At 40.0% G+C, this 15457-nt stretch overlaps 1 protein-coding gene across 4 annotated transcripts in view; it reads left to right on the top strand.

Moving 5' to 3' along the window:
• The window catches only part of STARD9 (StAR related lipid transfer domain containing 9), a 130507-nt gene that overhangs the window by 62980 nt on the left and 52070 nt on the right, over nt 1-15457 (top strand). For all 4 annotated transcript variants that reach the window (XM_036844333.1, XM_036844332.1, XM_036844331.1 and 1 more), the window contains exons 5-9: nt 541-573; nt 663-724; nt 2618-2730; nt 13397-13466; nt 14904-14976. In XM_036844333.1, the coding sequence (XP_036700228.1) occupies nt 541-573; nt 663-724; nt 2618-2730; nt 13397-13466; nt 14904-14976 (351 nt within the window). The remainder of the gene's footprint in view (nt 1-540; nt 574-662; nt 725-2617; nt 2731-13396; nt 13467-14903; nt 14977-15457) is intronic.

Here is a 15457-nt window from a genome sequence, read left to right as displayed (position 1 = left end):
GCCCAGATCATTGCTTACTACGTCCATGTTTAGCCTGATTTTATAGATTTTAAATTAAAAGAAGAAAATGCCCAATAACCCAGGGGTGTAAAGCCCTTAACCTGAGTATAAGTTAGCACTGGATCCAAGATGAAAAAAAGAAGCCGCTTCTCTCTAAATGCGTGTTTTGAACACCTGTGTACTCTAGTCCTCCTGTGTGTGCAGGGTTAGGAGATAGGGTTCTGGGAGGGACCACCATGGTAAAGTGGTTTCATCCAAGAAGGATGTAACCTTCTCTGCATGAAAGTATGTACCTGGGCTTGCTAGCTTCTTCTCTCTTCCTTCTTACGGTGGTGATCTGCCTCTCATCTGGTACATTCCTCCCATGAGAGCCTCCTGAGAGCACTGGCAAATAGAGTCTTCCACATACCGCCGGGGAAGCTGCCTGAAGTGAAGAGGCTAGCACAAGGAGCCCACCCCTGCTGAGGGTGGGCCCTGGGTGTTGGGGGGAGAGCATCACCGTGAGTGAACAGTAATGCTTTCTTCTCTTCTGTTCTCCAGGCCTCTGTTGGGCTGACACCACGGATATGTGAGGTATAGACTCTCTTTTGACTGGATCCCCTCAAAGTAGGTCTTCTTTGTACACTCCCTTCAGTGAAACTCCAACCCTCTGGTTTGTGCAGGGTCTCTTTGTCAGGGAGGAAAACTGTGCCCCACTGCCTTCCTCCTGCAGAATAAAAGTAAGGTAAGAACCTGTCAGGCTCTGCGGCCTGAAGCGTTTCTGTTTCCACTCCAGAGCTGTCCTCTCCGCTTCCAGAGTCGCCCAGAGGAATGGAGAAAAGCCACAGCAGAAATATCTTGCAGTACAAGATGAAAAACTTCCTTAGGTTTTAGGTTGTAGGAAACTTAGTTCCTATCCTCAGGCTTAACAAGCCGGTGTCTCCTGTGGACCAGCTTCCCCTGGCTAGCTGGTTTCCTTTCCTTTATTTTCTGTAGTTTCATACTAGCTTTTGGGATTTCTGTTCCAACCCCCTCCTGGGTTGTTCTCCAGGTCAGTAGTTCCCAAACTCTAGTTCCTAGACTAGTGCTGGCTACCCCAACGTGACATTTTAACCAGTCTGAACTGTAAATGTTGGCAGAAGGTTACCAATTGCCCTGAATTCTCTGTATTCTTTTTTTGTTTGTTTTTGGTGTTCAATGTCCTTGTTTAAAAACATGAGACATAATTCATATACCATAAAATTCACACTTTTAAAGAATATATTTCAATGATTTTTTTTGATATTTACAAGGTTGTTCAACCATCATCACTATCTAATTACATAACATTTTCATTACCCTAAAAAGAATAACTGTCTGGGTTTTTTTTGTTTTGTTTTTTATACATTTATTTATTTATTTATTTTTTGCTGTGTTGGGTCTTTGTTGCTGTGCGCGGTCTTTCTCTAGTTGCGGCGAGCGGGGGCTATTCTTCATTGCGGTGCGTGAGCTTCTCATTGCGGTGGCTTCTCTTGTTGTGGAGCACGGGCTCTAGGCGCGCAGGCTTCAGTATTTGTGACTCGCAGGCTCTAGAGCGCAGGCTCAGTAGTTGTGGCGCACGGGCTCTAGAGCACAGGCTCAGTAGTTGCTCTGCGGCATGTGGGATCTTCCCGGACCAGGGCTTGAACCCGTGTCCCCTGCATTGGCAGGCAGATTCTTAACTGCTGCGCCACCAGGGAAGCCCAACTGTCTGTTTTTAAAATTAAATGATTGTGAACACTATTTTTTCATTTTTTAAGTTTATAAAGTAAAAATTTGCAAACCTCTATGTGTATAAACATATACATATATGTTAGGTGTTCTGTTGTCCATGAAATCTGGGAACCACTATTCTAAGAGATATCTGGAGTTCCTGTGTCCAAATATGAGAAGATTAAGGAGAAAAATTTTATAAGAAGAGTGTGCAGAGAGCAGCTTTGAACTGGAGCCTTTTTTTTCTGACTGCTGGCTCCACAGGCAAGCATCTGTGTTCCAGTGAGGAAGACCTTTCTGTGAGAAGTCTGCTTTCTTATTTAACAAAATATTTACTGATTTTAATTAAGAATTGTAGCTGTGTTATTATTTTAAACAGGCATAAAATGCCAGTAGATACCAATAAGACAGCATATCTTAAACAGAATCCTAGTGTGTAAGACAGGTAAAATGAGAATTGTGCTACTTAAGTTAGGGGTGGGGAGCAGACCCTTCTCACTTAGCTTCCCTTGTTGCTCAGCATGGCCCTTGAGATGCCTTCAGTGAATAATAGAGCTCAAAGATCACATTTGAAAACCACTTCAAGAAACATGCTTGTAGACTCTATGCTGTGGGGGCCTGATCGAGGCACAGGCTGGTGGCAGCCTAAACCCATGCTGAAATAGCCTCTTGAAGGCTAAACTTGAATCAGCACTGACACTGTAAACCTGAAACTGTGGCGTAATGACAGCCAATGCTCAAAACCCCATTGTACACATGCAGAACGAGACTCAAGAGGGAAACCTGGAGTGACCAAGGTCTTAGAGTGTCAGAGGTAGAACTAGATAGGACCTTCTGATTCTTGGCTTAGTGTTTTTCCCACATTTTTTCAAGATCTAATTATATGCCTTTTTCTACATGTCTCTAGCTTCCTGGAAATCTATAATGAACGAGTGCGGGATCTGCTGAAACAGTCTGATCAAAAAAAGACCTATAATCTGCGGGTCAGGGAGCACCCAGAGATGGGGCCCTATGTACAAGGTGAGCCACTGTGGTCCTGGAAGTCTGAGACCAAACTGAAGCCTGGGAAGCTCTCCTGACGGTCGCTGATTCATTCAACAAACGTATAATGAATACTTACTGTGTGCCAGCTACTGGTATTAGATGCCAAATAGGTACCAATAAATAGAAAAGGCAGTCTTGCCCTCCCAGGCAAGGTTATACGCTTGTGGGGGTGAGTCAGAAAACAAGCACTACTTACAGTTGTGATAAAGGCTAATAAAAAGTTAAATAGATACAGTGATGGCAAAGAACACTGGGTGGTGTAGGCAACCCATCTGCATAGCGTGGTCAGGAAAGCTTCCCTGAGGAGGTAACATTTTAAGCTGAACCTGGAGGGGATACAGGAGCCAGTTGTGTGAAGAATGGCGCAGCAAGGGGAAGAGTGTTTCAGGTTGAGGGAGCGGCATGGGCTAGAGCCCTGAGTGAAGGGCTTGGTGGTGTCAAGGGGGCCAGTGTGTCTAAAGCATGGTGAGTGAGGGGGAAAGTGATATGGAATAGTGTTGGGTCTGTGGTGCCAGGTCCAGCAGGGCTGGGACTGATTCCCAGGTCAGCCAGTCTCCTTTTCAGGGTACTTTCTGTTCCAGTGGTGGTAATAGTCAGGGACGTGGGGAGATGTCAGACATGGAGCAGGGTCTACTTGCTGCTTCCTCATCAAGCACTGATACTTGGTGTTTGGTTCCATCTGTCTTACTCCATTAGGCTAAGTCTTGCTATTAAGTAGAAACTGTTGGGTTCTTTTGTGGGGGAAGCTTATTTAAATCTTGACAAGGAGAGGGACATGAAAGATCAAGAGCTGGTCTCTTCTCTGATCAGGGCATGGCTAATGGCTGACTCAGTAGGTGTGCCAGTCACTGATTCTGCTATCTGAGTCTTTTCCCAAATGTTCCATCATAATTGGCAGCCTGGAAACGATGAAAATACCGTTTACTTTGCTAGGAGCCAGTTGGAGATTCCTCTGTAAAACTCTGTGGATATATATTTCTGTGTAAAGCGATAATTTGAAGGCAGACCATGAGTGGATGCAGTAGTGCCACAGTTTCTCATCTTTTAATTAATTTTTATCTTAATGTGCTTTTTGGGTGTGCTGGGCGGATAGGGGGAGTGACTAGAGGAGACCTCAGATGTAGTCCTGATGTCTTCGTTGCACAGAAGATGAAATGAAGTCTGGAAGAAGTTAAAGGATGTTCCCAAAGTTGCACAGCCAGTTGGGGCAGGGTTGGAACTGGGAACCTTTTCTAGGACTGGAAGAGAAGAATGGGACAGAATCCTGTACATGGAGGAGACCTATGATCATAGGTTCTTTGACTGGCATAGTACCTGAAACCCCGAGAATTCACGCGGGGTGGTACAGCTTGGGTTATATACTCAAGGTCAGTGACAGGATCAGACTTAAATCTCAGGGCTCTTCTGGATACCTTCATGAGTGAACCCTTGTGGAGAGGAAGGATGCTTGGTAAGAAATAATTCTAAACCAGCAAAAAGTCTCTTAGGTCCTTTGGGTTACATGTTTCTTAAAGTTGGTCTGGACTTTCTCAAATCATTACAAATATAGGTGGACATTTCTCTTATTTCCTAGTGAAGGAGCCATAAGCTCACATAGTGTAGAGCCAGCCTTGGAAGCCAAGACCCTGAATAGTCACTCTGAACTTATTCCCATTACTACCCTCTGATGGCATTACAGCAAACTTTTTACTTTTAAAAATGTTTGCTTTCTTTATTCATTTAGCATTTGTATTACCTGCCAGTTTGTCTGTCTCCCTTTGGCTCATATATTCTGTGAACACGATTCCAAAGCAGAAAGTAGTTTCTGCTTTGAAACCAATTCTACAGGAATTTATTGAGTACTTGCTGGATGCCTATACTATTCAGGTTGCCATGGGGAAATATGAAAGATACAAGGCCTTTAAAGAACTTGTAGTTCCAGTTTAGAACTATAAGCCTGAACTTGATAGCTGCCTAAATCCAAGAAAATAAAAGGGGTAGCCTCTTACTTTTCATTAACAAGTTTATGAATTAGATGACAGATTAAGTTGAAATCTGAAATGTACAGGGCCCTGCCCAAAGCACACGTAAAAGCCCAATGGTTACAGGGTCTAAAGTGATAATTTAAGTGAGACAAAGACACTATCGTATTTTTGCTTTGGTCTTTATCTTAATATACAGGGATGGGTACAAAGCAGGAGGTTGTAGGAAGTGGGTAGTTGGGACTCTGAAAAAAATTTTGTATTTTCTTTGTACTCATTCTGCACATAACAGGAGTATTTTTGTGTGTTTGTTTTTGTAATTCTTACACTTTTTTTTCCTTGCCTTTCTACACTGACTAGGACCTCTAGTACCATATGAAATAAGAGTGGTAACAGTATTTAGTTTTGTTCCCAGGGGAAAGCTTCAACATTTTACCGTGGTGTTTGCAGTAGCATTTGTTGTTAATAGATGCTGTTTATCACACACTTCTCAAACTATCTGTGAGGAAGGACCAGTTTTTAAAAAAATTTCCAATCCATGGCAAACAAATACTTTGATAAAATAAAGATGAATTACTAGAAAAAAAAGAAAAAGACATCTTAATTATAAGCCCAAATTCTTCTTTATTAGATTCAAAAGATATAAAATCTGTCATATTGTTGTAAAGATTTCTGTACCTATCTCATCGCACATCAGTAACTGTTTGAGAACTGGCTCCAGTCTGTGCAGCAGCTTTGAGAAGCACTGCCTTAGCAGGTTAAGGGAATTCTCTTTTATATCTTAGTTTTCTAAGAGTTTTTATTTTTTAATTTTGAAACAAACTTTTGAAAAAGTTGCAAATATAGTATAAAGAACTTTTTTTTATTTTTATTTTTTTTAATTTTTGGCTGCATTGGGTCTTCGTTGCTGTGCGCAGGCTTTCTCTAGTTGCGGCGAGCGGGGGCTACTCTTTGTTGTGGTGCATGGGCTTCTCACTGCGGTGGCTTCTCTTGTTGCGGAGCATGGGCTCTAGGCGTGTGCGCTTCAGTAGTTGTGGCACGAGGGTTCAGTAGTTGTGGTTCACGGGCTCTTGAGCGCGGGCTCAGCAGTTGTGGCGCATGGGCTTTGTTGCTCTGCGGCATGTGGGATCTTCCCCGACCAGGGTTCGAACCTGTGTCCCCTGCATTGGCAGGCGGATTCTTAACCACTGCGCCACCAGGGAAGTCCCTAAAGAACTTTTTTACTTGAACCATTTGAGGGTAAATTGCCAACCTAATGACCCTTATCCCCTGATTATTTTAGGGTGTTTTTCTTTCAAACAGGAATGTTCTCCTGTATAGTTACAACACAACCATCCAAATCAGGAAATTAACTTTGATGCATTACTACCATCTGATCCTTAGAACCCATTTAAGTTTCACTAATTGTCCCAGTAATTGTCCATTTGAGAGTTAAGGGTTGCCTTTGGTTAGGGTGTCTCTCTAGTGTTCTCCAGTCTGGAAGGCTCCTTGGTCTCTCTTGACTGTCATGAACTTGACACCATTAATTTTGATATGTCCCATTACTCATGATTTTTAATTTCCTCACTTAAGGTCATATCTACCAGGCTTCTTCACTCTGAAATTGCTGTTTTCCTTTTGTAAACAACAAGTGTTTTTTGTGGGTGCGGTACTGTGAAACCATGTATGTGTCCTATCCTCATCTGACTTTCAGTTTATTTATGAATTTATTTATGTTGGCATAGACTTATGGTTTCTTATTTTATTGAATGAGTTGCCTTCTGTTACTACTATTTTTTATTTTGATGCTCCAATTATTCCAGATTTAGCCAATGGAATCCCCTTCAGGTGTGTTCCTGTGACATTTTGGCATATCACCATCATTTTTTTTTTTTTTTAAATTTATTTTTTATTTTTTTTAACATCTTTATTGAAGTATAATTGCTTTACAATTCACCATCATTTTTTGAGCACTTCCTTGCTTTCTGACAGGAGATGTTCAAGGTTCATCTGCTTTCCCTGCCTCAGTCTTTGAATCAGCCATTTCTCCCAGGAGCCCTGGTTCTTCTTTTTTTTTTTTAATTGAAGTAGAGTTGATTTACAATGTTGTGTTAATTTCTGCTGTACAGCAAAGTGATTCAGCTATACATATATATACCTTCTTTTTTTTAATATTCTTTTCCATTTTGGTTTGTCTCAGGATATTGAATATAGTTCCCTGTGCTAGACAGTAGGACCTTGTTGTTTATCCATTCTATATGTAATCTGGTCCTTTTTATTGGAGAAAAGTTTTTGGAAGTCAAGATCTAAGTGCTAGGTATGCTCATTGCTTTTGAGATGTTGCAACTCCTAGTCCTTCTGAGTGGACGGAGCTAATATATGTTCACACCAGTACTTCCAACTGCAGTCCAACACAACAGGGTTCATTCTGGATTTCTCCCTTTCCAGATTGGTAATTCCTTTATCCAAAGGTGGAAATGCTTCTTTGATTGGTCCCTCCACCCCCGTGTGTAATGAGTCTCCTTGTCATTGCTGTCCTCTCTCTTATGTGGATGCCCGCCTCACCTGGCTGTGCCTCTCACCACAGGAAGCCATGCTCGCCATGCCCGCATTCCAGTGCTCCGTGCAGGGCTGCCTGTCCCCACCCCTCGCTGTGCAGGTACCTTCCATACCCCTCTTGGTCTTGGTACTCTTTTGCTGGGCCACCTCCTCACGCCAACTTAGAAATCTTGTTCCGCTGCCTGTCTCTCTGTGGGGATGCCTTTCTCTCCTTGTTGGGCCTCTGACTTCTCACGGCAGGCTGTCGCCATACATGGGCAGCCTGCTCACCTTCCCCGGACTCCCATGCCCTGCCCTGGGCTGCCTCCGTGGGGACGCTCTGCTCAGCCCGCCAGGCTCTGACTTTCTGTGCTGGGCTGCCACCCGTGTCGGCCCCTGCTCACCCCAGTCTCACGCCAGGCCTTCCCTCTGCGGGGACGCCGTCCTCATTCTTCTCAGGCTCTTCACCCTGACGTGGTTGCCTGCCTTGCTCTACTCCACTTAAGGACTTTAGGACTAAATTGTTCAGGAAAGGGAAATGGAAGGGGTTCTAGGAATTTTAAAAAAAATATAAACAGCTATTGAATTTAAAAAATATATTTATTTATTTATTTATTTTGGCTGCGTCAGGTCTTAGTTGTGGCATGCAGGATATTCCGTTGCGGCAGCCGGGCTCTTTGTTGTGCGCGTGGGCCTCTCTCTCGTTGTGGCACGTGGACTCCAGAACGCGCGGGCTCAGTAGTTGCAGCGCGTGAGCTCCAGAGCGCGTGGGCTCTGTAGCTGTGGCATGTGGGCTCTGTAGTTGCAGCATGCAGTCTCTCTAGTTGTGGCACGTGGGCTCCGTAGTCGCAGCACGCAGACTTAGTTGCCCCGCGGCATGTGGGATCTTAGTTCCCCGACCAGGGATCGAACCCACATCCCCTGCATTGGAAGGCGGATTCTTAACCACTGGACCACCAGGGAAGTCCCTGAATTTTTTTTAATATTTGCTTTATATATGCTTGTCTATATTGTATGATTTGTGTCCTTTCTCCTCTTAATAAAGTGAATTACACTGATTTTTTAATGCTATAGCAGTCTTGCGTTCCTAGCATAGACCCAAGTTACTTGTGATTTATTTCCCTTTGTATATATTGTGGAATTTGGATTTCCAATGTTTTGTTGGGAGTTCAAGAGTGAAATTCTCCTCTAATCATCATCTTCCTTGTCCTGTTTTTCTTCCTCCTCCTCTTCTCTTCTTTACCCTTCTCTGATTCTCCATTTTCCTTCATCAGTGTTAAGTATAAAGGTTATGTTTGTTTCCTAAAATGAGTTGAGAGATGCTGCCTCTTTCTATTTTCTGAAAGATTTCTTGTAAGATTGGGGTTATTCCTCCTTAAATATTTGGTGGAATTTGCTGGTAAAGCCTTCTGAGTCTGGAGGATTTTTTGATGAGAAGGTTTAAGATTATAGATTTGATTTCTTTCAAATATTCTATTTTTTATTGCACCAATTTTAGGTAAATTGTATTTTTCTAAAAAATCCACTTCCTCAAAATGTAAGACATGTATCTGCATAAAGAGTAATATCCTCTTACGCTTTATGTGTAAGATGTCTCTTTAAATGTAGGATCTCTTTTTTCATTCCTAACTGGTTATCTATTCCTTGTCTCTTTTTTCTTGTTCAATTTAAGGACTTATTAATTTTATTTGTCTTTTCAAAAAATCAACTTTTGGTTTTGTGGCTTCCCTCCACTGTAAGTTTATTTTGTATTTATTAATTTCTGTTCATATTCTTATTATTTTATTCATCCTTTCCTTGAGTCTAATTTGCTGATTTTTTAACCTTTGTAAGTAGATGCTTAGCTTGTCGATTTTCATCCTTTTTTCTTTCCTAATATATTTATTTACAGCTATAAATTTTCCTGTAAATATAGCTTTAGGTGCACTACACATGTTTTAATGTGTAGTATTTTTATCATTATTTAGTTTAAAATTGTATGTAATTTTCATAATGATTTCTTTTTTGACCCATGGGTTATTTAGAATTGCATTTCTTAATTTTCAAACATTTGGAGATTTTATAGTTCTATTTTATTATAGGTATCTAGTTTAATAGGATGACATTCAAAGAACACTCTCTATATGATTTCATTTAAAAAATATATATGTATAACAATTTGGTTTGTGGCCTAGCATATGGCTAAGTTTTGTAAATTTTCCATGTGTTCTTAAAAATAATTATGCAGTAGTTGGGTATAGCATTTATATAATACTATTTGTCAAGTTTGTTATTTGCATTGCTTAAATCTTCTATAACCCTATTAATTTTTTTTTTTTTGCTTGTTTTATGAGATAATAAGACAGGCTAGTTAAAATTTCCTGTTATGACTATGAATGTCTTTTTCTCCTTTTAATCCCAGCAATTTTTGTTTTATATATTTTGAGACTTTATTATTATGTGCATACAAAATTAGAATTATTAAATCTTCTTGATGAATGCTTCTATCATTTTGAAGGATCCCTCTTTATCTCTAGTAATGCTTTGCCATGAAGTCTACTCTACTTTGTCAGGAATTACTATAACTACTGTAGCTTTCTTTTGGTTAGTGTTGGCATTTTAATCTTTTTTATACTTTCTCCCTTTCTATATCCATATGTTTTAGATGTGTTTTTTTTTTAAATAAAATATTTGGCTTTTGCTTTGTTTTATCTAGCATCACAATTTTGGTCTTGTAATTTGAGCATATTTCAAGCATATTTTGGTCTGTTTATTTTTAATGTAATTACTAATTTTATTTGGGTTTAATTCTGTTACATTGTATTTTCTCTTTACATTGTTTTATGTTCCTTTTTCTCTACTTTCATGATTTTTGAGTTGATTAATTTTTAAAATTATCCCTTATTTCTCCTCTTTTAGCTTACTGTTTACACATTGTCTTATTATTATTTTAGTAGTCATTGTAGAGATTACAGCATGGGTCATTGACTTAACAAAGTCTAATATTGTGGTCTAAACTTTTTTTTAAATCTCCTACCTTCTGTCTGATATTTTCCTTCAGCTAAAATATAATCTTTAGTATTTCCTCTAGTGTGGGTCTGCTGTTTACAAATTCTCTTGGTTTTTAACTGATTGAAAATAACTTTTTTTGTTCCTTATTCTTAAAGGAGAAATTCACTAAGTATAGAATTTTAAGTTGGTGGTTATTTTCTTTCAGCAATTAAAAATTATTCCATTGTCTTCTGCCTTCCATTATTTCTGTTGAGATGTTATCTTAGTAATTCCTTTAAGGTTTTTCTCTTGGTCTTTGGTTTTTAATAGTTTACCATGAAGTGCCGAGGGATAGATTTTTATTTTTTTATTGTGTCAGGCTTCCTGAATCTGTGGTTTTATATCTTTTTTTGCAGACATTTCTAAGCCATTACTTCTAACATTGCTTTTACCCACTCTCTCCTTTTGGAGCTCCAATTACAGGTGTGTTATATATACTTTTTGATTCTTACCCTGTCTTATATAATACTTTGTATCTTTTGGCTCTCTGTGCTTTATTTTGGTTGTATGATTCTGACATATGTTCCTGTTCACTAATTGTTTTTTTACTTTTTTATAAATTTATTTATTTATTTATTTTTGGCTGCGTTGGGTCTTCGTTGCTGCGCATGGGCTTTCTCTAGTTGCAGCGAGCGGGTGCTACTCTTGCTTGCAGTGTGCGGGCTTCTTGTTGCAGTGGCTTCTCTTGTTGCGGAGCACGGGCTCTAGGTGCGCAGGCTTCAGTAGTTGCAGCACGTGGGCTCAGTAGTTCTGGCTCGCGGGCTCTAGAGCGCAGGCTCAGTAGTTGTGGCGCACGGGCTTAGTTGCTCCACAGCATGTGGGATCTTCCCGGACCAGGGCTTGAACCCGTGTCCCCTGCGTTGGCAGGCAGGTTCTTAACCACTTCACCAGGGAAGCCCTCACTAATTGTTTTTTAAGCTATGCCTAACCTGCTGTTAAACTTAGATACTGAGTTCTTTTTTTCACTTACAGTAGTTCTTACTTCCCAAATCAACATTTGATCTTTTTATTATAGTTTCCAATTTTCTCTGAGATTTTATAATCTTGTCTTTAGCCCCTTGAAAATAGTAAGCAGAGTTACTTTAAAGTTACTGTAACTCCAATATCTGGATCTTTCTTAGGTCTCTTTCTATTCCCTATTATTTTTGCTGGTTTTCATTTATGTTGTCAGGTCTACTTATGTGTCTGGTTTGTTATAATTTTGTGCCAGACAGTATTTGCTAAATTGCTTATAGAAGTAATTTGTAGGTCTAGAACAATGATATCTGCCAGTACAGAAGACTTTTATTTATTTGTGCCAGGTTCCTGCACACACTGGTGATTCAGAATCACATCAGTCCAATTTAAGGACTGAGAATGTTCAAAGTTGAGCTGTAATCCCTTCAGAGGCTGTTTACTTCTAATCAACCTTATTCCTGTGTTTTAACCCTTTGGGTTTCCAACCCAAAGAGGTGGGGTGCCATAGGGCCCACTCCGGGTGGGCTCTGGACTGCAGTCTGTGTCTCCCTAGACCTGTGAGTGTGTCAAGAGAACTGCTGTCAGCCACTTCTCAAGATTTGGCAAATGCTGTCAGAGGAAAAGCGTCCCCAAGTGCTGGCCTTATCTCTCTGGACTTCCATCCTCCCCCAGTATATAGCCTGGAAATTTTTCACTATCTCGTCATCCCTCTGTGCCTTCACACTGATGTCATTTATATTTTGTCCACCTGTTTCTAATAGTCTTTAGCAGAAGGGTTGGTTTATATTATGTAATTTGCCATTACAGAAAACAGAAGGTCTCTATCCTTGGTTAATTTTTGTTTTTTGGCTGCGCCGGGTCTTAGTTGCAGCACACAGGATCTTTGTTGAGGCATGCGGGATCTTTTAGTTGCGGCATGTGGACTTCTTAGTTGTGGCATGCAGACTCCTTAGTTGCGGCATACGAACTCTTGGTTGCGGCATGCATGTGGGATCTAGTTCCCTGACCAAGGATCAAACCCGCACAGAGTCTTACCCACTGAACCACCAGGAAAGTCCCTATCCTTGGTTAAGTTTTTAATATTCTTTTTATTATAGAGAAATTTGAACATTTTGAACAAAAATAGACTAGTATAATGAACCCCCATGTTCACAATAACCCATAACCCAATAACCCTTGGCAAATTCTGCCCTATCCACATTCCTGTCCACATTCTATATTATTCTGAGGCAACTTCCAGATGTCACATCAATTCATCTATAAATATTTTAGTATGTAGCCCTAAAAGATAAGGAATGTCTTTTTAAAAAATCATACCCACAAAACTATTATCACATCTAAATAATTGTAATAATTCCTTAATATAAAAAAATCCAGTCAGTGTTCAAGTTACTTTGCTAATTTTTAGTGTAAGTGTATTCAGCTGTGAGCCCATAAAGTTACTTTGGTTCCGGAATCTCTAGTACAGAGATTCTCTAGCACGGTTGTGAAGGCCTTTTTTGACTTGGTGGGTAGCCAGCCGTCAAGATTTACTTTCATGCCCTTAAGCTCTCTTTACCTATCTAAAGCCTACCCATTCTACAGCGGCTAAATTCAAGTCCCGCTTCCCCCATGGAGCTGGCCCTGACCACTCACTCCTCTGATTTCCTCAGCATTTATTATCTTTCTAGTCCTGTGGCACTTGGCCATATTATCTTGTATCATAAAATTTCTCATGATTGTAAACTGGGGGAGGATAAGGACATGTGTACTGTATGGTTTGTATGTCAAACCGAGTCTACCATTTTGTGGGGCACGTAGCCCCTGTCTGCCTCAGGAATTTTGTGAGGGCCAAATGAGGTAATTTATGAGAACTTTTCTTATAACCTACATAGCAAAATTGTAAGGAATTATTATTGCTATTCTTCTCCTTGTTGTTGGCATAACCGCTACATGAATTCTAGACTATAATGTCTGTGTCGGCAGAGACCTTTGTTCCCAGAGAGACTGTCACAATGCCTGACAGTAGGCTTCCAATAAATATTTGTTGACTTAATTTATTATCTGAATTAAGTTGTTCCCTCATTCTTGTCTGTCAACTGATATGAAATAGGATGATAAATTTAATTACCTACAGGAAAAGGTTAAACTTTGCCAAAAAATTTTAATTTCTTTTTTCCTCCTTGCAAATTGGATAGGTTTATCTCAACACGTAGTTACCAGCTGTAAGCAAGTAATTCAGCTCTTGGAGGAGGGGATAGCAAACAGGTAACAGGTTTGTTTGTCCTTGTCATTCTTTCAGTCTCATTCTTATTGCCTGTGTTCTCATCCCCCTTCACAGTGTATATTCTCTCTGCAGCTCCCCACATCCACAATCAGCAGGCCTTTCTCAGAACAGAAGTGTACCCAGTGTAGGCGGCAGTGGCTGAGATTTAGTGCTCTTCTCACTAGTGGTGAAGCTGTAGTTTGTTCTGGGTATAATAATATTAGGCAGTAAGCCCAGAGTATTACTCTATGCTTTGTCTTATAATACACGACTTCTGCTGTTTTCATCAAAGAACAGATTCTTGCCTGCATTGTCCTCTCCTTGATAGAGGTAATACAGTTTAATATAGTTTAGATACAGTTTAAAATGTTTCAGAAAACCATTTTTCTTTTAGTTTTGCATACTGTAAAGGTTACTCAAAAAAAGACTGTTTTGAATTTGCTTTGAAATACTAAGTGCTATTGACTCTCCTTAAACCTATTGTAAATTGTGATAATACTCTTTATTTTTAGTTACTATGAAATACCCAGAATGTTATTTTGCACCCCCAAAATAGCCTTTTTTACCTGAAAAAAAAATTGGGGGAGTTTAGAGTCTTCTACGTACCCTATTAATAACACGTCTGAGTTAATTGAATGTAAAGGAAGAAATTTAAATTTAACATTCTATTCCTTGGCTTTCATGGAACTATTCTGCAGGCACTTGCTTCATGTCTTCAGGGTACCCTGAGCTCCTTGATCTTTAAGTGTCAGGCCTCACCTTGTCCTTTTTATCCTTGAATAAACCAGCCTCTAGGTTTTGACTCTTTTCTTCAATTCTGTAACTCCTCTGAGAACAGAAGTCAATGAGTTGGTCTTAAACTGAGGCAGGATTGACTTAGATTTAGATGAAGGGAAGACTCTTCTGACTTTAAGGGTCAAGATTGGAATGAATCTTTCAGGGAGCCTATGAATTCTACCTGGCTTAAGCATGATGTTCATGTAATTCAAGATCTCATTTTAGCCCTTTCTGGCACTATAAGATTAATATTCTGTGTTTAATCATGACTTACTTTCTCTGTCTTTGAGCCTTCTTCTCCAGCAAGCTCTCTACGTCCATTTGTCTTATTTAAATGGGTCTGTTTTAGGGATATTCTTACAGGTTGATGACTCTTTAGTATCACGCTTTCAACTCTGATTTTTAACTTCTGTTGCTTAAAAAAAGTTCTAATTGTGGTTTAATATGAAGCTACACTCGCTTTTATTCTCAGATATCAGGACCTAGAGCACTGCTCCTGCCCTCTTGGGGCCACTCTCCTAACTATAACAGACTAAATAACGTGTGTTTCATGATCCTCACTTGTGAACCTCAGCACTAACATCTCTTGTGTTCCCCATGGATCTTAAGGATCACCATGCATAAACAATCCTTGTCCTAATTTTCTTCCCTTATATACACAGAATCACAGCAGCAACCCATGTTCATGAGGCCAGCAGCAGATCCCATGCCATCTTCACTATCTACTATACGCAGGTTGGTTACCACTTATATTTGCTTAGATTTCTTCCTTTCATTGTCCCTTTTGACTGATTTCCTGTCTTCCTTCCTATTTCTTTTTCTTTCTTCCTACCTTTCCCTTTATAGGTCCTCTGATATGACCTAATATTATAAATAGGACCTACAAACAGTCTACTAAGCTACACACTCAGAAAGCATAGAGGCATTTCATAAAGACTAATCAAAATATCTTCGACCTACATTTTACTTTTAACATTTCAAATTACTTTAATATCTATATGATCAGTCTGGGCATTTAAAATGAAAAGCAAGATTGAAATGAAAATAAACATTAAAATTAAAAAGTAGGGACTTCCCTGGTGGCTCAGTGGTTAAGAATCCACCTGCCAATGCAGGGAACACGGGTTCGAGCCCTGGTCTGGGAAGATCCCACATGCCGCGGAACAACTAAGCCCATGTGCCACAACTACTGAGCCTGCACTCTAGAGCCCGTGAG

This window comes from Balaenoptera musculus, chromosome 2, assembly GCF_009873245.2.
Source record: "Balaenoptera musculus isolate JJ_BM4_2016_0621 chromosome 2, mBalMus1.pri.v3, whole genome shotgun sequence".
In the NCBI taxonomy this organism is placed as follows: Eukaryota; Metazoa; Chordata; class Mammalia; order Artiodactyla; family Balaenopteridae; genus Balaenoptera; species Balaenoptera musculus.
The sequence above is the reverse complement of the archived record's forward strand: the minus strand, read 5'-3'. Positions and strand labels throughout refer to the sequence as shown.